The following is a 21,522-nucleotide window of genomic DNA, read 5'->3' as shown; positions in this document are numbered from 1 at the left end:
TTTGCGTTCGACAATCTCACGAAGTAAACCAATTGATAATCAAAATGTTAACGCGTACCAAGATGGTTATTTAGCTAGCATTCGTTGGAAGATATTTGACTCCGCTCGACCAGCACTTTCTAGTTCCAATAAGGTTACCATCCTACCTTTAACGAGAGAGAAAAGATTGATTATAAAGAACTATTCAGTAAAAAGGTTTTGTTATTTTGTAATTATTAAAACTAATATTCCAAATAAATTAATGAAATATTCTATTGATATATATATTTTTTTTAAACTATTTACTTGAGGCATTTTATCAAGATTCATCATTGTATAGGTTGACAAATAAGTTCGTTCGGTTTTTGAGGGTGGAATAAATAACTATTTTTTTGATACACAGAATAAATTTTAATCAATAATATATTGACCATTCTTACTGATGACCTCTTGCCATCTTTCCACCAACTTCATTATGCCACGTTCGTAGAACGTCTGTGGCTTATCGTCGAAAAACCAATCAAAATGTTTTTTATCCCACCATACGGAGAGCATAATCTTCTTCGGATGCAATTCCGGCTTCGAGCTTGTTTGCGGCGGCTCACTGCAGTGCTTCCATGATCTTTTACGCACTACGTTATCGTAGACGATCCATTTTTCATCTCCCGTTACCATCCGCTTTAAAAATGGGTATTTTTTGTGACGTTTCCGCAGCGAATCGCAAATGGTTATGCGAGTGGCTAAGTTGGCCTCGGTTAATTCATGCAGTACCCCAAACATTGAGCCGAGAAACGTATCCCAGCCGGCGCAAATGATTTTCAGCGCTCGTAGGGGATATGTTAAGTGCTGTTGCTATCTCTCTCACCGATTCGCATGGATCTTTATCGATTACGCCCTTGTCATTATCTGAATTAATCTCGGTCGGGCGACCGGAGCGGGGCTCATCATTAATGTCAAAAATCTCCAGAACGGAATTTGGCAAACCACTTTTGGCAGACGTGTTCTGTTAAGGCATCATCACCCTATACACAACATATCTTTTTATGAGCCTCTGCCGCTCGTTTGCCCTTTTTAAAATAATAGAGCAAAATATGACAAAAATGCACTTTATTTTCTTCCATCTTAACAGCTACGCAGCAAGCACAATAGTATTTGTTAAACCGAAATTCATAGAAAGGTTACACGCTTAAAATAATCTTTCAAATGAACAATCGAGTTGTGCGCTTGCGCCGAGAATACAAAAAAGAAAATCGGAATGAATCTGTACCAAAATAAAAACCGAACGAACTTATTTGCCGACCCGATATAATACAAAACAAACAATTAATTACTGTCTGCAAATTATATTATACAATAGAATCTATAACATTTTTTATGATTTAAGGCGTGAAAAACATCTTAGGTTATTGGTGCCCGGGGCTTTTTTCAATGCACTGCCGGCCAGCGGACACTGTACTCATACGTGTTACAGACAACACTATCCATTGCCGGTCTGAGAGCTGTAAGAAGCTCCTAGGAAGAGAAAAAATTAAGAGACCAGCAGCTGGATTCGGTTATCATTAAATAGAAATTTTTTTTATATATAAATTATAGAATAAATTGTTGATATTTTCGTGTCAGTATTTAGTCAAGGAATGCTAAGTCAAAGAATTTAAAAAAAAATTAAATCAATCTTAACCCTTCAGCCATCACGTCGGGTCATATTGACCCAGCTCATACTTTCAAGCCTTCTATTTTAATATCTATAAGGGCTGGGCTCGCGACATTTTTATTTATCTCTTTGTGACGTATTTTGATTGAGATGGCATAGGATTTTTTCCCGCCGCCTTTTGTACGGGCGCGAACCAGCCATTTTGACCCGAGGTGACGGTTTGTGTCATTCATTTCTTAGTGATTTGACCCGAGGTGACAGTGTGTGCCGTTCATTTCTTAGTCTTAGTTCATTTCTCAACCTTTGTTGAAACTCTTAGGAAAAATAAGCCAGAAATCCCCATTGCATTTCTGCCACACAAGTCAAGGGAAGCGAACAGCTACCTTTTTGGGTTCAAAAAGAAAATTTCTATAGTGTCTTATGTACCCAAAAAATCAAGAGCAGTAATTTTGTTATCTACAATGCATAGCGATAAATCCATTGACAGCGGAACAGGGAACAAAAATAAACCCGAAATTATAACTTTTTACAATGCTACTAATGGAGGGGTAGACACTAATGACCAACTTTGTGCAAATTATTCTGTAGGAAGAAAAACAAATAGGATGGCCCATGGCCATTATTTACCACTTACTTAATGTGTCAGGCATTAATGCGTATATCACATGCAAAAATAATGCTCAACGTAAAAATATAAATTTTAAAATGGACCGACGCATCTTGCTCAAAAGTTTGGGGCATCAATTATTGCAAAACATCATTATCAGAAGGTCGCTGAGCACCGTGATCTCACGGGATTTGAAGGTGAGGATCAATATGTATCTGCAAGAAGAAGGCGCATCAATTCTTCCGATTGCAACAAATGGAGAAAACATCCCTAACCCTAAAGAACGAAGAAGATGACACACATATGCCCTAGTACAAGGGACAATAAATATCCTACTTTTTGCAGTAACTGTAAAAATTACATATGTAAGATACACTCAGTAACTATTTGCACTAACTGTAGAAATAATTGTAATTAATTAACTGTTTTAATTTTAATTGTAAACTGTAAATATTTTCTCTGTTTTTCATTACATGCTAAGCAGCACCTCATTTACATACAAAAAGTAGGATATTTATTATCTCTTGTACCAGGGCACATGTGGCATCTTCGTTTTTCTTTATGTTATTGATTTTTTTTAAATTTGTATTTCTGTTTTATTAAAGTATGAATAAATGTTTTGTCTTCGATTTCTATTCCCTGTAACATGATATTAGTTAGTTTTTCCTTTTTATTTAATAGTTTTTAATGCTGGGTCAATATGACCCGAGGTGACGGATCATAGCACTTTACGAAAGGTGACGGCTCAAGGGTTAATGATTTATAGTATATTCGTGGACAGTGTTCAATCAAGAGCTTTTCCACTATAAAATTGGATAGTCGACATCTGTGATTGACATCTTGGCAGAGTCAAATCCCTTTTAATAGATCACTGATTTAAAAATGAAAATAAAAAAATTATCTAATGGTTCCATTATACGGGGTGTAAAAATAAAAGTGCCACCTACCTTTACAGGATTATGTGATATATCCAAATGTTTTAGAAGAGTCAATTTAGGCCATGCATTTGATGGTAATACGGTGAATCTACAATTACTGATCACTAAACTTCTTAAACTAGGCAAAGATTCAACTAATGCTTGTGGTAGATCGCTGATTGCATTGCCAGATAGATTCAGACTTACTAAATTTGGTAATGGTAAAATTGGGGCTGATTTTAGGCCAGTTTCAGCTAAATTTAGTACACGTAAACTTTGTAAATAATGGAATAATTCTTTAAAATTTGCACGCAAACGATTACCGCACATTTCTAGTTTCAACAGTCCGCCAACGCTGGTGAATACATTGTCTGGTACTAGTGTTATACGATTATTGCATAGATTCAATCCAGTTAGATTTGGCGTTTCCGGAAATACAGTACTGTCAAGATGTTCAATTTGATTATTAGATATATCCAATAGACGTAAAGTGAAGCCAACTTCGCCTAATGAAGCGCTTGGCATCACTAGAAATTCATTATTCGATAAATCTATACGTTCTAATTTTGTAAATTGAAAGGCATCTCGTGGTATTGAACGTAAATGGTTGAATGATAAATCGATAACTCGTAAATTTGACAAATGTTTAAATTGTTCCATATGTAACTGTTCGATATGATTATGTGACAAATCTAATATTTGCAAACTTCTTAGTCCCGTGAACGCTCTTTTACGCAATTTCACTATGCTGTTATGCTCTAACGCTAATGCTTCCAGATTTTTCAACATACCAAACGCTGCTTCATCTAATTTCCCAATATGATTATAATCTAGATTTATTCTTCTCAGTGATTCTCCCATAACTTCGAAAAAACTACGTGGTATTTCAACAATGTTATTATAACTTAAATCAACTACTTTAACGAACAAACTATTTGCAGAATCAATGTTACCTACTGTTAATGATGATATCAGATTTCTCGACATATTTAAATGCAATGGAAACTCATTAGTGGTAACATTGTTAAACATTGATAATGACCATTCTTGTAATTCATTGCAATGTAAATCTAATTTTATTAAGTTTGGTATATTAGTAAAAGCATTATCTGCAATGTGTGCAATTTTATTATCTGATAGTATTATTGTTAATTTATTAGGTAAATCTTTGAAAGAATTAACCTCTAGAGAGGTAATCTGGTTTCCAGCCAAAACCACAAACTGGAGCTCTTCCAGACCATCAAACATGTTCGAATGTACACTTTGTAGGTGATTATAGGAGATCCTAACGTCGCGTAGATGTTGATGTGTTTGTTTTTTAAATAATCCGCTAGGGATTTTTGGTAATCGATTGCCGTCTAAATTTAAATATCTTAAATATTTGAAATTTTCCAAAGCGCTGGATTTTATAACATGAAAATTATTATTATCCAAAGCTAACCATATGATTGATTTCAATGGTTTTAGCGATTCTTCTGGGAAATTTTCTTGGTATAAACCAAAGCTAATTTCTAGGCTTTCTAAACTTGTCACAACGTCTAAAAATGCTTTTGTATTTAATTCGGCAATTTTATTAAACGATAAGGATAGTTCCCTTAATTTTGGTGTAAACTTAAATGTATGCTCATGTATTTGTACTAAACGATTGTTCATCAATAATAATGTATCTAGATTTTCGCCCCAATCATTAAAATCATCCATATTAACATCTCTAATATAATTATAACCAAGATTTAGATGTGCCAATTGTTTACAATTTTTCAAAGCCATTTTTGGCATTTCTTCCAATTTATTTCTGGATAAGGATAATGCGACTAAATGTTTGGAGAAACTTTGTAAAACATCGTCCTGTATTTGGCTGAGATTATTCGACTGTATATATAAATATTTGAGCCGTTTTAATATGGCCAAAGCTTGAGGCACTTTATGCAATCGATTACCACCAAGGTCTAAATACTCCAATTTGGTCTGCAAACCTTCAAATGCTCTCTCATGGATCGTCTCCAATTTGTTCATCGATATGGATATACGGCCAATTGTCAGTCCTTTGAACATATACTCTGGCAATGTTTTAAAATAATTATAATCCAAATTTAAATCTTTTATAGTTACACTACCGTTTAATGTGTTTCTATTGATTTCTTTTAAAAAATTATCACCCAAATCTAATTTATCCAAATTCTTAAAATTTCTAAAATTATACGCTGGTATATGATCAATATAATTATCACGTAAATAGATCCATTGTACTGAGTGTAGATTATCAATCAATTCTATTGGAAAACTTTTTAATAAATTATGCGAAGCGCTTAAAGTCTGTATGGTCGGCGGTAAAGAATCGCTTTCTAATTTTATTATTTTATTACGATCCAAACTAACTGATGTTAAACGACGAAAATGTGATAATGGTAAATCTTCGCCTAAATTTCTAAGGTCATTTTCGCCTAAAAATACGTTTATTAGGCTATGCCTTAAACTGCCCCATTCTGTTTCATCGCCTAACGAAGTTATCTGATTCCTGAAAGCAAAGAAAAATTATAATAATAAATACAAATACATTTAATTAATGATTATAATATTGAAAGTTAAAGAATACAAAAAAAGGGCTTACAAACAAAGGGTGTGTGCTAGGTACGCGCTCACGAAATCATTAGATCAGTTATATTAAATCGATAGTTTTATTCGACATGCATCTCATTCTGTTCGATTCCAGCTAATTTGGACTTTAATTCATAGTTCATGGTTTGGTTTATCATGTTTTTGTCGAGATTTCAACAATTATATTTTTTTTTTATAAAATTATTGTGTAACACACCATTAAGTTTCTTTTGTAAATTAGTGAAAAAAGTAAAGAAAATACCTATTTTTTTAGGCGAGCTTAAGGTCAGCTACCAAATTAGGTGCCGCGGATGGGGTCAATTTGCAAACACACTTTACAGTAAATTACTTTTATTAACCTTTAAATAAAATTCAAGGCCCCGAACCAAAATACAGATTAATTTTGCGAGCCTCTCCTCTAATTTGGTTATAACTGATAATCCAAGACTCCAAAAAAGATCTTTCAAATTATAATCTTGGACGAAAAACCCCGTGGCAATAGAGTATGGGTAACCATAAGGGCTTTCTTATTAATGTTAAAAGTATATTTCAGAATCGGATGTTGCATTTTCATCTTGCCAAGTACTTCTAATAAATTTAACGAAGAAATGTTCTGCCTTAGCTGGCGGAGGTGGCATTTTAGAGGAAGAATAAGGACATCTAAACGACCCCTTAAGACTTTTAAATAAAGACTTAAGTCTTTACAAGGAGAATATGATTGATTTAACTAGCCAATAATTTTGTTTGCTGGGAGGATTAGTTTGAAATTTTTAATATTATTTATTTAATACGCGTCCATTTCAATAACTGGGTGCGAAGGGAATAGAAATTATGCTGCTAAGTAATAGTCGAACTTAAAATCCAACTTACCCATGCAGATTAAGCCATTCCAAAGTTCTTAAATGCCTTAAAGCTTCCAAAGGTACTGTCTCTAATTTATTGTAACTAAGATCCAACGATCGTAACACTTTTGAAGATGATCTGAAAATGAAGCAAACAAAAAAATAGAGCTGAAACGTTATTTATATTTATATAAATATTATTTTCAGAGGCAAAAAAAAGAAAAAACGTAAGCTCAGCTTTTTGTAGAGAATTAATCGAGGAACTTTATTATCTGCCCTAGATAAAGCTGTTCAAATAGAGTGGAACAATTCATTTTGGTCAACTTTTTTTCTACTGGGCTGAAAAATAATGTGGTTTGCAGCTCCAACTGACATCAAATGGGGCCCCTCACGCAAAATAGAACAAAAGGATTTCTTTAATCTAACTTTCCCCCCTTTTAGCCAGTTTTCTAAACAACTTTGATTGAAAAAAAAGGTATTTTTGTTTTAAACAAGGGAAACTTATTCAATTTATTCAAAAATAAATCATGATATATTTTTACTTGCTTTTAGTAATGGCGGTAAGAAGTATTGCAATCTAACATACTATATACTATAAGCGTTTTAAAGTTTGCTCTGAGATGACTAAGTACGGAAAAGTTGTTTTGAATAAGTTAAATCTTTATGAGTAACCACTCATAAAGTTCTTTGAATATATGTTATCTGCGTAAGCGATCCCAGAGTGTGTTTTTAGGGATCGGCACCCTAGAATTTTTAAAAGAAATTCAAAGCTTTCGAGTAAAATGTAACTGTAACGAAGACAATGTACATTATTTAGGAAATTACAGTTCTAAGTCTTTTCTACTATAATTTTAATTTAAATAGTGTTGACTATAATTTAATCTTATAATCTAAAAAAATTGGACGTAAGTTTAGATTAATTAGATTTAGATTCCGATGGATAGTTAGCCTATTTCACCACGACCCCTAAGATCTTTGGTGATACTTTCTAGAGGGAGTAACCCTCTAGTTCTGTCTAATTAATTACAATTAAGAATCTGGAGAGAGACAATCTAGAGAGAAGCTTGAAAACACGAGTTTTTTTTCTTCTCTAATGGTGCCCAAACTCACAGCCTAACACATCCTTCACACTGACAGGAAATACTCAATACTTAAGTGTTTAATCAATCTGCTAGGGGGCTTAATATCGACCGGAGTGACCTCTCTCAGTCTTGTTTGTAGTCACAAGTGGCTAATAATTAACTATTTCTTCTTGACTTGCGAGATTTTCATTCACCAATTTGGTACGACTATTTGTCGTAATTTCAACGCTTTGTTGGCCATCCTACTGCTAGATTTTCTCTCAGCGTAAACACTTAGACCCTTCGAGGATCGGGAAAGTTGTCCAACTGCTGTTTTATTGCTTCTTGAAGTCAGAATTTGGGATCTTTAATCACAGAACAAATGAATACTAGTATCCTATACAAGTCTAGCCATTGTGGTATAAAAGAAAATGAAATTGTGGATAAACTTGCAAAGGAAGCCACCAATAGTGGGGAAATGGCTAATTATAAATTACCACCCACCGATATCAAGTGTATAATTGCAAAAAATGGCAGACAGATTACAGTAATGGTAATAAAGGGAGATTCTATAAAATTTTGGCTGATCAGTTACCTAGACAACCATGGTTTAAGGGAACTGTCACTAATAAATGGATTGTAGCGACAATAAGCAGGCTGAGAGCGAACCACGCTGTGTGCGGATCGTATCTTCATAGGATCAACAAAAAGGTCCTCTCTCCTCTTTGCGTACATTGCAATGAGGAGGAGGATTTCAAACATATAATAATGATATGTCCACGTTTTGTAGTAGAAAGGAAACGAATGTTTGACGACATATACAGGTATTTAGATGCACCATTTCGCTACGAAGACATAATATTCTCGAGCAACATCTATGCGCTTAAATCTATCTATTGCTAGCAGAGCTAGCAATGAAATATGAATGTATTTAAAAGTTATAGCCAATTAGAATGAACGGAAGAAAGTGATTAGAGAAGGATTACATGATTTTAATTTCGGTTAAGCTATAAGGATGGCAGGAATATAGAGTACTGATCCATCCATTAGCTGTAAGGTTTATGTAAATAGTTGAATATAGTAGAGTGATGAATGAGTGAAGCGAATGTATTTATAAGTGAGAATGGAGAGTGAGTGATATTCTAGTGATAAGCACCTAGACGATGCTGGCAGTATGGCGAAAGCCAAGGCCAAAAAAGGAAACCCCAAAAAAAGAAAAAAGTCTAGCCAATCTTTAGCACAGAAGTAGCAGTACTACAGCAAAAAATAACATTAAATACACTAATTTTTCAGCATTACAGAAATAAATAAATTAGAAAATGAAATTAATCACACGAATAAAACACACAAATCTAGAATACATTTTTGAACAATTGATAATTACAACAAAATGATATCATCAAAATATTATTACAACTAAATATGAATCTCGGTTGGCCCTTTCCTTGAGTCCCAAAATACCAAGATTACTCTATGGTCTGCATCATTCTAAAGCTCCTCAAAGGAGGCTAAAAGAACCTTTAATCTGTAATAGATTAACAATAGTAACCTATTGTGAAAAATAAACTTATTTAGTTAAGAATGGTATATTGAAGTCTGTAAAACATTGTTAGTCTGAATTCTGCTTTTTTACTTCAGATCTTGGGCTTCCTTTAACAGGTGAAATTCTAAAAAAACATTTTGAAGAAAAGTAACTTGATTTTCTTTCAACGCGTAAAATACACGGAATATAAAAGGCTTAAAAGTTATAATGAAATGGAGACTAGTCGAGCAATAAATGTAATTAATATCGGCAAAGAGGTAAGTGGTTTGTTCGAGAATGTGAATATGAGGACGCCAGTGTATTGTGCGAGCAAGTAAGTGAACCTCTGTGTGGTAGTAGAGAGGGGATAGAAAGGAAATTTAATCCAAAGTAATAACGCAAGATTATTTAGAGATAACCATGGAGATGGTTTCCACTTAATACAAACGGCACCCTCAACTTAATCTCGATTCATTTTAAATTACTAAGCATTAATTGCTAACCAAATGTGCTTTCAATTCCTCCATAACATTCCAACTCAATAGTATTACTATTTACTTGATTATTACTGTAATAAGACAGTAAATTTAAAATTGCAGAATTTACTTTCGTTGCCTGTATTCCACCTCCTGTAAAAATTACTTCAATACTTTACTATTCCCACGGTATTAGGACATAGATCAAACTTAATGATATCAATTAGCGAAAAAGGGTTTTTAAAGAGGCATTCAGCTTTGTTATGAACCTTAACAAAAACATACAGTTCAAAAAGTTAAGTATAAGGGTTGATATAACGCAAAAAAAGGTACCCAAATCAGCAAGTACCAAACATTTCATTCATATTTCAGTTCGACCAAAAAAAACTTATACGTTTTATTCAAATTTTAAAACAATAATATCATTTAAGTAATTTTACAATTATAATTGTTTAGAATCTATTAGATGTCGCAGACCCTTATGCTGGCCAGTTCATTCATAAAATTTTTTTTAACTCTATTCCAAATTATTCTTCTAATTTATCTTTATGATGCCAATTATTCTGGAATAATCACAAACACATGCACATTAAAATGAACAAGACAAAAGTTAGAATTGGTTTCTCCTGAAATTTGAATCATGGCGATGAAACAAAGTTTGAATCTTGAATTCGTCTTACAGAAGATACGAGAGCACAAATTACACACAGTTAATAACAAATTAATTTCTCAGTTGTAATTTACTGAAGTCCCTTTAATTGAGTCTTGTAGTAAAATACTTTGGCAATAATTGCCTAACCTAAAAATATGTGTTTAGCAGTTCTAGATTAATAAAAGGTACACAAATCAGCAGTTCCCAACATTTCATTAATACTTCATTGATATAATTTAAGTAATTTTACTGCATTAACTTTTCCTTCACATTTTTTAGAATTTATTACATGTCACAGACCCTTATGCTGGCCATTTTCGTCTACAAAATATTTACTCAAGTAGCACACCATTTAACTTAGATTGACTGTAATATCTATTTATCTATAATAATCAAACTATTAATCACAGGTGAAAAAGAAAACGTTATAAAAAATATAAAAAAAATAAGAGGCTAAAAAATTCATAAACTTTTTTTACATCAATGATTTTATGCATTTATTTTTATTTTTAAATAAAAATCATTGGTTTAAGTTCATTCTTCGATTAAGGTAATTGTTATTTTATGCTGTAGTCAAACGTTTGTAATAATAAGTAATAAATAATCTGGCTTTATCGCAAATAATATAGTTTTCTTCAATTACATTCTCAATCTAGGTGTTCTTCCCACAATGTTATATATATGTAATATAAAATAAAGAAAATAAAGATATGCATATTTTTAGGACAGCTAATTATTCCAGTATTTTACCATAAGTAAAATTAGGGGGACTAAATTAAATTACAATTGAGAAATGAGTAAATATTGTTGAATAATCTACTTGTTATTAAATGTATGTTATTTGTGCTCACGAATATTTCGGTAAGACGAATTTAAGACTGAAATATTGTTTTGAATCCTCCGTGATTGAAATTTAAAAAGTGGCCGACTATAACTTTGTTTTTTTCTGCTTTAACATGCATGTATATGTGACTACTCAGAATAATTCATCACTCATTTTATCATAATTATAATAAAAAAATATTATGAATGAACTGGCCAGCATAAGGGTCTGTGACATCTAATAAATTCTAAAAAATGTGAAGGAAAAGTTAATGCAGTAAAATTACTTAAATTATATCAATGAAGTATTAATGAAATGTTGGGAACTGCTGATTTGTGTACCTTTTGGCGTTTAATCAACCCTTATACTTAACTTTTAAAACTGTAAGTTTTTGTTAAGGAGATTTTTGTACCTTTTGGATAGATTTTCCTTTTTGTCTATTTGCAAAGTTACGTCTGCTTTACAGATTTTTTAAAATTTGGAATAAGCTATTCTATCATTATAACCTGATAAGGTGTTAAATCGGAACCGTAACTACCACTGGAGAGGTCTTTTTAAAGAATGATTATAGTTACGGTCCCCAAACCATCCTCAATAACCATTTTTTTGAGAAAGCGTTTTGAATAAAATAGGAAGGTATTTGTACGTAAATAGCAAAATTAAACTGCGATTTCAGTACTTCCTTTTAAGAGGAGCAAGAAAAATAAACTGCGATTACAGTACTTCTCCCTAAAAGGCAAAGATTTTGAATCGAACAACAATTCATTGATGTAAATCGGTTCACTCATTGATAATTTTAACGATTGCAGTACTTCCTCTTAGTAGGTGTAAGAGCATGATGGCACTTCACAGCCACATAGAGGAGCTTTAATCACTTCTTCGTGCTAAATTTTATCAAAATCGGACTAAGCTTTGTAGAAATATTGGTAATAATAGTTTTAGAAAGGGCCTTATTTGGGTGGGGCGATCTCCCCTCCTTATGAGGCATAGCGTCGAGACTTTTAAAGTACAAATCTGTACAAAATTTCGATTCGAATGACACTTCATTCATGAAAATCGGTTCACGTGTCGATAATTTGAAACGATTGCTATACTTCCCCTTAACAAGTGTAAGAGCAGATCGTCGCTTTATTGTTAGGTAGGGGAGCCCTAACCCTATCATCCTACCAAATTTTATCAAAATCGGGCCAAGATTTACAGAGTAATTAGTAATAATAATTTTGGAGGGGGCCTTACATAAAGGGGGCTAACTCCTCTCCCATTCAATGTACAGGGCCGAGACCCCCAAAAGGCACATCTACATAAAATTCCCAATCGAATGACACCTCATTCATGAAAATCGGTTCCAGCGTTTAGGCGCTACGTTGTTTACAAAAAAGGTAACAACAAGAAGAAGAAGAAGAAGAAGAACAAGAACAAGAACATTTTTTGAAAAAGCCGTTTTTGCTCATTTTCGGCAACTTTTTTCTCGAAACCTATTAGATCTGGGTGGTTGCAAAAAAATTACAGTTATAAAGGAGGATTTGCCCTATATTATAAAGAAAATTTGGGAATTTTATCTTTTATAGAAAAAGAGAAAAAAATTGTCAAAGTTGGGTGTTTTTCAACGTTACACTTTTTCGTGCAGTTTTTGATGGTCAACCCTTATACAACTGTCCTGCCGGACAGTTTTAATAAAGTAATTGAAGAAAACTATATTATTTAATATTAATCAAGATTAATTATTTACCTATTATTTTTAGTGCTTGTCTACTAACTACATTAAGCGAAGAAACAATCAATTTAATTGAAAATTAATAAAAGCCGACGATTTTTACTTAAAAAAATACATTCAGCTTAGTTATGAATATGTTAAATTAAAACATAATGATCCAATCGCATTTTTCTCAGAAAGCTGATTCCAGATAGACGTGTTTCAAGCTGTCTATGGCCAGGAACTTCTCAAAAACCCTTGGACGTTTCTTAAATAGATGGTAAAGTTCTACAATTACTTGAAACTAAGCATGCGGAGGAATGTAGTCTAGTTCCACTGACATCTATGTACTCGTATGTCACTTCTGTATCTCCGAAGCTATAGAAATGGTCCTACAGTAATCTAACAACTCTGTCTTACATCAAGTTAACTGGGTTCACAGTGAAAACCGGAGTGCTTTTTGTAAAATTGAAAAGTATTGGAATATCCAATGAAGGTAGGTACCTAACAGTAATGTACATCATTTAAGAAGTCCTTAATCTTTGAAACAGAGGTTTGGCTATTGAGTTGGAGATGAATAAAAGGATATTTCAGGCAGTTTAAGGACTTAATGAGAGTGTGGAAGAATCAGCAGAAGATGCTGCTATCTGGGGGAAGAAGGCAGATCTACACCTTCTGAATAAAGAATACAACAGATAGTTTTTGCTTCTTGAATAGTAAAAGACCACTTGAAAGACTGTTCAAAAAAAAAAAATATAACAAGTCGAATATTGAAAACTCTTGTACAGAGATCACAAACACATTGTATTGTAATCATGACGTATGTTATCTTCACATATTGAAGAAAGAGTTTGGGTCTTTCTGAAAAAAAGAAGTGGGAGAATCCAGGATGTTGAATGGTCACCTAAAAAAAGAGTGGAAAAACCAAGAAGGCAGGTGTAGGATGGAATTGGATTTGAGAAGTATCGAAATAAGAAAAGTAGGATTGCTGTAGGAGAAAGAAGAAGTGGTTGAGAAGACTTCCATGCAGCGCCATTAGAAGAAAAAGAAGCAGAAAAAAGAAATAGAAAACATTAAAGCTGGATTATGCCTTAAGATAAACTGACTTGGGGAATATGTCGTGAGCAGCCCTTACTGACAAATGTCGAAGCATAACCATTATTTTGTTCTAAAGATGTAAGGCTATTTAGCCAGTTTCTCTGAGGAAATTAATGCTGAATAATAGGAAATGTGAAAAACAAAGCTGTAGGAAAATATTATGGAGGCACTATTTAGAATAATCAGAAACATTTACTGCAAAAAATAAATTAATAACTTTTTTTTTTTAAAAAACAAGATTTTTCTGTTTTCTTCTTGACTCTCTCTAGTGTGCTGTATATAATGAAATATTAAGGTAGATAGGAGCAGAGTGCAGTAAAAGCTTCTGACTTGGGAGGATTACGTGTAAAGCTTAGATTAGCGAACAAAGTAATTGCCTGCTACAGTTTTAATCATTTCTAACAGTGAAGCAGCTTGTAGCGAAGCAGAGCAACACTGTTGCTGCTTGCTGCTTTAAGTTACTGTTGCTTTAATTCCATTCTCTTCTCTCCCCTTTAGTTCCTTTAGAGCCCTGTATCACCCAATCACCTTCTTATATTATTCTCTTCAACGCGCTCTCATTCATCTACAATTCTCACCAACTTATAGACAACATTCCTATCTTATATTTTATACCAAATGCTATTAATTGTATTTGGCTAAATGTTAAATAGAAAACCAAAATACTTGAACAATTGACTGAAATTAGTAATAAATTTTAAATCTCAAATCAGTTTCTTCTAAGACCCGCCGCATTTATTTAGTTATACATTGATGCATTTATTTATTAGTATTATCTCATAATTTAGTGATATTATTCATTGTAATTAGACTATATCAGATGGTCAAATTGTCCCTGGCTATGTGGCAGCTTTAATATTTATTTACACTCAACCCAAAAAAGTAATAAATGCGTTATCAATGTTACAAGTTAGGCTTCCCAATACTATCTTCTAATGATAATAATAAAGAACAATACTGAATTGAGAAGCGAAGAATAGATGATAACAAAAGAGGATGGTAAGTTCTCAAAGCTTGGGAAAGGATGATCCTAAGGTAGTTCTTTGTCTCTGCTGTAGAAGAAAAATCGTGAAATAAGAGAGCAATACCAGGATCATGATCTAGTAGGAAAGGGCCGGATTTCCCTATAGGCTGAAGCCTAGGGCCTCAAGATCAAGAGGGGCCTACATTCAAATTGTTAGCCAAATTAAAATTACACTATTCTAAAAACAGTGAACACTAAAACACTGAAAATAAGGAGAAATTCTACGCAAGTACTCGACTTTTTTTTATTTACTATCCATGCCACATTTTTTATAAAGGTTAGTACCAATAGCGACATGTTTCATTTAACATATTGATATATATAACAGTAGTGATGTATTTTATTATCTCTAATGTAATTTACAAACTTAAAAATGGGAGGTGAAAGGGCCTCATAAGTGGAATATAGCCTAGGGCTTCTTTACATCTAAATCCGGCCCTGAGTAGGATGGATCAAAAGAGACTGGAGAGAGAGTTTGGGTCTTACTGTAAGACTGGAGGAATCCAGTATGTTGAATGGACACCCAAAAGGAGTGGAAGAACCAAGAAGACTTCCATGCAGCGCCATTGGAAGAAGAATAAGGAGAAAAAAGCGAAAATAAAGCTGGATTATGCCTAGGGGATAAATAGTTGCATAAATCAACTCCACTGCAGCCATATTTGCATTGCATGATTGTTGATCCTATTCTATACAATTGTTCTACAAATATTTTACAATTTAAGGTAGAAAAAGAGAGTGTTTTTGGTTCGTCAAGAAAAGAAGCAACTTCACCAAAAACAAAGAGAAATACAAAGCCAAATGAAACGTAAAAACTTTTGAATGAAATGATGCTTTGCTCGCATCAATACAAAGTGAATAATAGCACCTAATTAGATTGGATAAAACGTGAAAAAAAAGTTAGATGCACGTTAACTAAGTAAAATTAAAATAATTGATCCTCTCGAACAAAGTAAATTGAGAACACGTTATTTTTAAATTAGACGATAAGCAAAACAATTGGTTTGTTGCATGCATTCAAATTGAAAGTTATTAATTTTTTTCCCCATTTGTGTTTGTTTTTTCAAGGATTTTGCAATTTTATTTATTGATTAAACTCTAATTTACAGGGAAGCTCCAATAGGGACGGGCTAAAATTACTTTTAAATTCACATTCATTCTCTACTTTTCAGAAATCCATAATGCCCAACTTTAAATTCTTTTCACCAAAGCTTAATTAATGAATGAACATTTTTGAAATGTACTTCACTTATCGAAGTGCTCTTTAGAGTGCATTTTATCAACGCACTATGATCATTTACAGAAAATCATAATCAAATAGTTCTCTAATAATCAACTACCTCAATAAACTCATTGAGTGATGTTTGGGATTATGAGTAAGGGGAAAATGTAGTTTTTTATGGTTTGCTTGAGATATTTTCAGGAACATTAAGATTCCAGAAGGAAGTCGGTTCAATACTTCCTGTAAGGAAATGTGGTTTGTAGAAAAAAAAAAAAATACAACAAAGGAAGCTAAAAAAGAAGTTCACAATAGTTAGTGCATCTGGAGATTCAAAACATTGTTAAATATATAATGACTTCTGTCATATTCAAAGTAACGAAAATCAATGCCATTTCACCGAGTTTCCAATCTCCAAACTAAATATCTTCAGCTAAAGAGGACTGTTATCTATATATTTACGGTTTTTATGGAAATATTGGATTAAAATAGAATATTTTTTGAGATAACCATTAATTCAGATTTTCTTTTGATTGTTATTCCCATCAATAACGTAGTACCTCTTTCCTTAATATATTATAATGAGATAATCTCTCATAAATAATTTGTCAAATTAATCTGCAGTATTATTTTCTTTATTTTAATAATAATTAGAAGAGCGTTATTAGTGGAAATCTACTATTTGCCACAAAGATTTCCATGCTTTGCAAATTGTATTTTGCAAACTTTGTAGAAGGTGGGAACGATTTGCATAAAATTTAGAGAATGAGCACTTCCATATTTTAGTTTTGAAATACTGAGAATAGGTGAAACTGATTTAAGTAGAACAATTATAGTCTAATTAAAAATTAAAGCTTCAAGAAAGGGTGTTTTTTAATCAATTCTTAATGAATTCTGAACTGGGCATCTTCTTCGATTGAACAAAGTGGACGATAAAATTAAATATTGGAAGAAGAACTTATAAAATCCGCCATGTCTCTCTCTCTCTCTCCAGTTTGCTTTCAATAAACACTCTCTAGTTCGCTTTCAATAAACACTCTCCAGTTTGCTTTCAATAAACACTCTCTAGTTCGCTTTCAATAAACACTCTCTAGTTCGCTTTCAATAAACACTCTCCAGTTTGCTTTCAATAAACACTCTCTAGTTCGCTTTCAATAAACACTCTCTAGTTCGCTTTCAATAAACACTCTCTAGTTCGCTTTCAATAAACACTCTCTAGTTCGCTTTCAATAAACACTCTCCAGTTTGCTTTCAATAAACACTCTCTAGTTCGCTTTCAATAAACACTCTCTAGTTCGCTTTCAATAAACACTCTCCAGTTTGCTTTCAATAAACACTCTCTAGTTCGCTTTCAATAAACACTCTCTAGTTCGCTTTCAATAAACACTCTCCAGTTTGCTTTCAATAAACACTCTCTAGTTCGCTTTCAATAAACACTCTCTAGTTCGCTTTCAATAAACACTCTCTAGTTCGCTTTCAATAAATATCAACCATCATTAAATCCTTGTTTAAAGTTGGGATACAAAAAGTCATGAGAGTGTTTCACACCAAATTTTCTGCATTGATGAAAATTTTTTTTTCTTTTCAGCAATGCAGTACATTCGATTAGAAAGCGAATCCATCTAGCAGTATACTTAGTGTTGTTTGGTATATTATGGTGATCAAATAAAAAACTGTGCTAATGAAGCTAGATTACTAGATTATTTAGCCTCTATTTTACATCGAAATAGTTTGGAAACATGCAATATAAAGCACCATTCTTATTCCATTATTGTAGAATGCATATAGTATGTTGCATATTACATTTGACTTTATAATTGCATTTTCCTTCCTTCGAAAGAGGATTCAGAAATTTCCAATTTTCTTTCCCAAAAAATAGCACCTGTTTTCAGGCAACCTGTTTGTAAAGGAATAGTTTTATTACAATTTGGTTCATGTGCGATTTGTGCCGTTTAATAAAAAGAAGTTCTGATTAATTGTAAAAAAAAAATTCAAATGACTTCAAAATATTCTCAATTATATCAAAAAGTATGTAAATTATGTATGTGTAATGGTTGAGGAGAGAGAGAGATGTTGGTTGTAGATGTTGATGGATAAATAACACTTTTAGTATCGGTATAAGACTTTGTATATTTATATGACTGACTGCCAAGGACTGTATACTTTACACTACAAGAACAGAACAGACTGACTGACGTGGCTAAACGATGTGTACAACTGAAGCGTAACACTTTGAACAGAATCACCGAATCTTCGAATCACAGAATCTCCAAATCACCCAATCACAGAATCTCTCTTTTGACTTTCCTCTCGTTCTTATATACATTCGCCGAGGCTCCCTTCTCTGTGTGCCGAGGGGGCTGTCTCTTTCTCTCTGGCTAGAGTGGGTGAGTAGTGAGGTTTCACTACCCCTACGCTAGAGTGGATGAGTGGTGGGGTTTCACTACCCCTACGCTAGAGTGGATGAGTGGTGGGGTTTCACTACCCCTACATATGTATTAACTTTTATGAAAAGCAATGAACAGAAATAAAAATAATACAAACCAATTAAAGAAGAAAAAAAGAACACAATAAGATTTTGAGATCAATTTGAATTGGTTAAATTCCACTTTGTCAATTGGAGGAGATTTCTGATCCCATATTGAGTGATGTTAAATCAAATTAATTGACTGAATTAGAGCGGAATGATCTAATTCCAATCAAACCATAATGGCAGTTTAATCTCTCGCTACAAATTGCTACTTAATTTATACCAGTAATTACTCAAAATATATTTGTTTTTTTACTAATCTACTTCAAGTAAACAAAATTTAGACACGTTTTTTATGACATTAATTAATTTGAAAAAAAAAATCGTTGACAAAACCAAATAAAATGAGCCTTCCAAATATCAGCCTCCTTTCTACTCGCCTGAAAACGCGATATTGAGGCTAACTTCTTTGTTCTGACTGAATATACAATTAAAGCTCTTCAATTAGGATTTTGGAAATCACATTCCATGACTTGAAAATTATAACTGAACAGAAACAATACTTATATGTAGCTTTATTTCTGGACGTTTCTACAATTCCATACAATATTTCACAAGGGACAACTCTATTGAGCAAAAACTTGGCTCTATTGAACAGGACAGAATATTTGAAGTAAAAATAAATTGTACCAACGAAACTCGAAGAAAGATTAAGTCTGGAGTTCCTAAAGTAACATTCCAACATTCAAGACTTCCTCTCCTACCCTATTTCTATCACGACATAACCAACTTCCTGAATTTATACATCACAAGCATACGTCAGTAGAAAAAAAAAAATAACGCACTGATTCCCACAAATGAAAACTATACCATAAATGTACTGGAAAATACAGGAATCAATTTTTTCTCTCCGAAGTCTGCAACCAAACCATAAAGTTTTAAGTTTAGCTACAAGTGACGTGATCTTAGCTTAGAACTAGACTCGAGACTAACCTGGAACTCTATATATAACTGTGAAGTTAAGGCTTTTCCCTCTCATTATCCGACGGATATCACTGAAACCGCAACGTTCCAGATTTCACTAGAACTCCAAACTTTGAACCCTTATTGTCATATGCTTGCCCCGTCTTGCAGGAAGTTAGTAATTCTAACCAATTCGCATGCCTTCATCATCTAGTTTAGTTACTCTACAATAAATAAAGACTATATTTTATTGTTATTTACAAAATAAAGAAGATGGTTTTGTGATCTTTTAAATAATTTTTATTTTTTTCTGATGTCTTTGAAAGCATATCTACACTCAACAATATTCAGCCCGCGTAGAATAGCATCTTAAAATGAATATATACTAACGCGGAATATCTTTACAGATGTTCAACTTTACATCCTCCAGATTGCACATTGGGAAATCAGGATGAATCAACAGGAACAGTTCTACGATGATGATGCTAGAGAAAGACATGGCAGGCTGAATGGGAGACGATTCTTTGGGTCAAGAAGAACAGCCCAACTTGCCCTTCAAAAAAAATTATTGTTCTCTTTTTTGCATAGTGTGATTGACATTTGCAAGTTACAGTTTACCTGTTCTTTATGAAGTCAATAAATTTGGTTTGTAAGTGCTACTTAATTTGTAAATATAAAGTTTAGATAAAGAACAATATATTTAGATCTAGTAATAAGTAAATTGTATGTTTCGAGTTATAGGACAAATTACCCAGTAATAACACTATAACCTCACTAAATTTCCATTTTAATTGCACAACGTTTTCTCGGTTAAAAATGGACTTCAATTTTAAGTGTCTCCATTTCTTTTACAGCTCCTGATATCTCATTTCTACACATTAAAATATTTACATTAGACAACCTTTTAAAACTCATTTCTGTCTTTGACCTACTTTAAAGTCAATTTTTTTCATATTCAATCCTTAATGACCTCGTGAAAGTGCTTTTATTGCATGTACACTTTAATTTTTAACCCAATTTTGGCAATTATTCCTTAAATTAGAATCCTATTATATTTAAGATAGGCGTCATATGGCAAAGGGAATTGTCAATAAATGTCCCTTATCTTACCCAAACAAGATCTAAACTCTTACATTAACCTAAACCAGCAAGCTACCCCCACAAATAACTTGGTCTACATAACTTGTCTTCTGAATCAGAGGAGCCTGGTCACTCCCTTGATTTCTTCTGCTTTGAATGTCCCCTAATCTGGTTTGTACAAATCTTTGGCAGTCATATAAACAGTATGCTACCATTTCTCTTACTTTTTCGACAACATTGCGCCTGTCTAGGTATACTTATGTTAAACAGTTGACCTGCAACTGTGGCAAGACAGTAATCAGCCCTTCTGTAGTCCACAAATCAATTCTCCTCAAATTAAACAAATCTAAAGAAACCTACGACTAGTCTGTACGCATAAATTTCTTTAATTGAGCACAAGTCCGAAAGCTGTCTCCATCATCTGTTCATTTTATCGATTTACCATTCTTTAATTTTAGTAGAACTTAATTTCTCTAAAAATAACCGGCTAAACGGAGGTTTTAAACCAATGATTTGATCTGACTTTTATGTGAGGTACTATGGATTGTTACAGTAAATAGAGAGATTCAATATTTCAATGGAATTATGGCACAAACTCCAGATAGAAGTCGTACCCAAGAAAATTTGGATAAGAGAAGATCAAATTTAAATGAAGATAAAATAAAAAATAATGCACGATATCCTCTTGACGTAATAAGAGTGGAAAAGCCAGTGATATCAATATTAGGGGGGTTAATTTGAAAGTAATTATCTAGGAATTAATTAGGAGAAAGATCATTACAAATAGGAAACGTTTATCTAAGGAGGGGAAGGTATGTTAAATAGGGAAGCTTGGCAATACATTGAATTT

The 21,522-nt window shown here is 32.9% G+C and overlaps 1 protein-coding gene across 4 annotated transcripts in view; it reads right to left on the bottom strand.

Moving 5' to 3' along the window:
• Positions 1-21,522, bottom strand: part of LOC141453907 (uncharacterized) — a 637,650-nt gene that overhangs the window by 96,395 nt on the left and 519,733 nt on the right. For all 4 annotated transcript variants that reach the window (XM_074127531.1, XM_074127530.1, XM_074127532.1 and 1 more), the window contains 2 exons: positions 6,623-6,733; positions 3,185-5,672 (listed from right to left, as the gene is read on the bottom strand). In XM_074127531.1, coding sequence (XP_073983632.1) covers positions 3,185-5,672; positions 6,623-6,733 — 2,599 coding nt within the window. The remainder of the gene's footprint in view (positions 1-3,184; positions 5,673-6,622; positions 6,734-21,522) is intronic.

The sequence above is a fragment of the Rhodnius prolixus genome, unplaced genomic scaffold, assembly GCF_049639745.1.
Source record: "Rhodnius prolixus isolate KJV_2025 unplaced genomic scaffold, Rpr scaffold_9, whole genome shotgun sequence".
NCBI classification, from domain to species: Eukaryota; Metazoa; Arthropoda; class Insecta; order Hemiptera; family Reduviidae; genus Rhodnius; species Rhodnius prolixus.
Note: the sequence above shows the minus strand (reverse complement) of the source record. Positions and strands in the feature narration are given on the sequence as shown.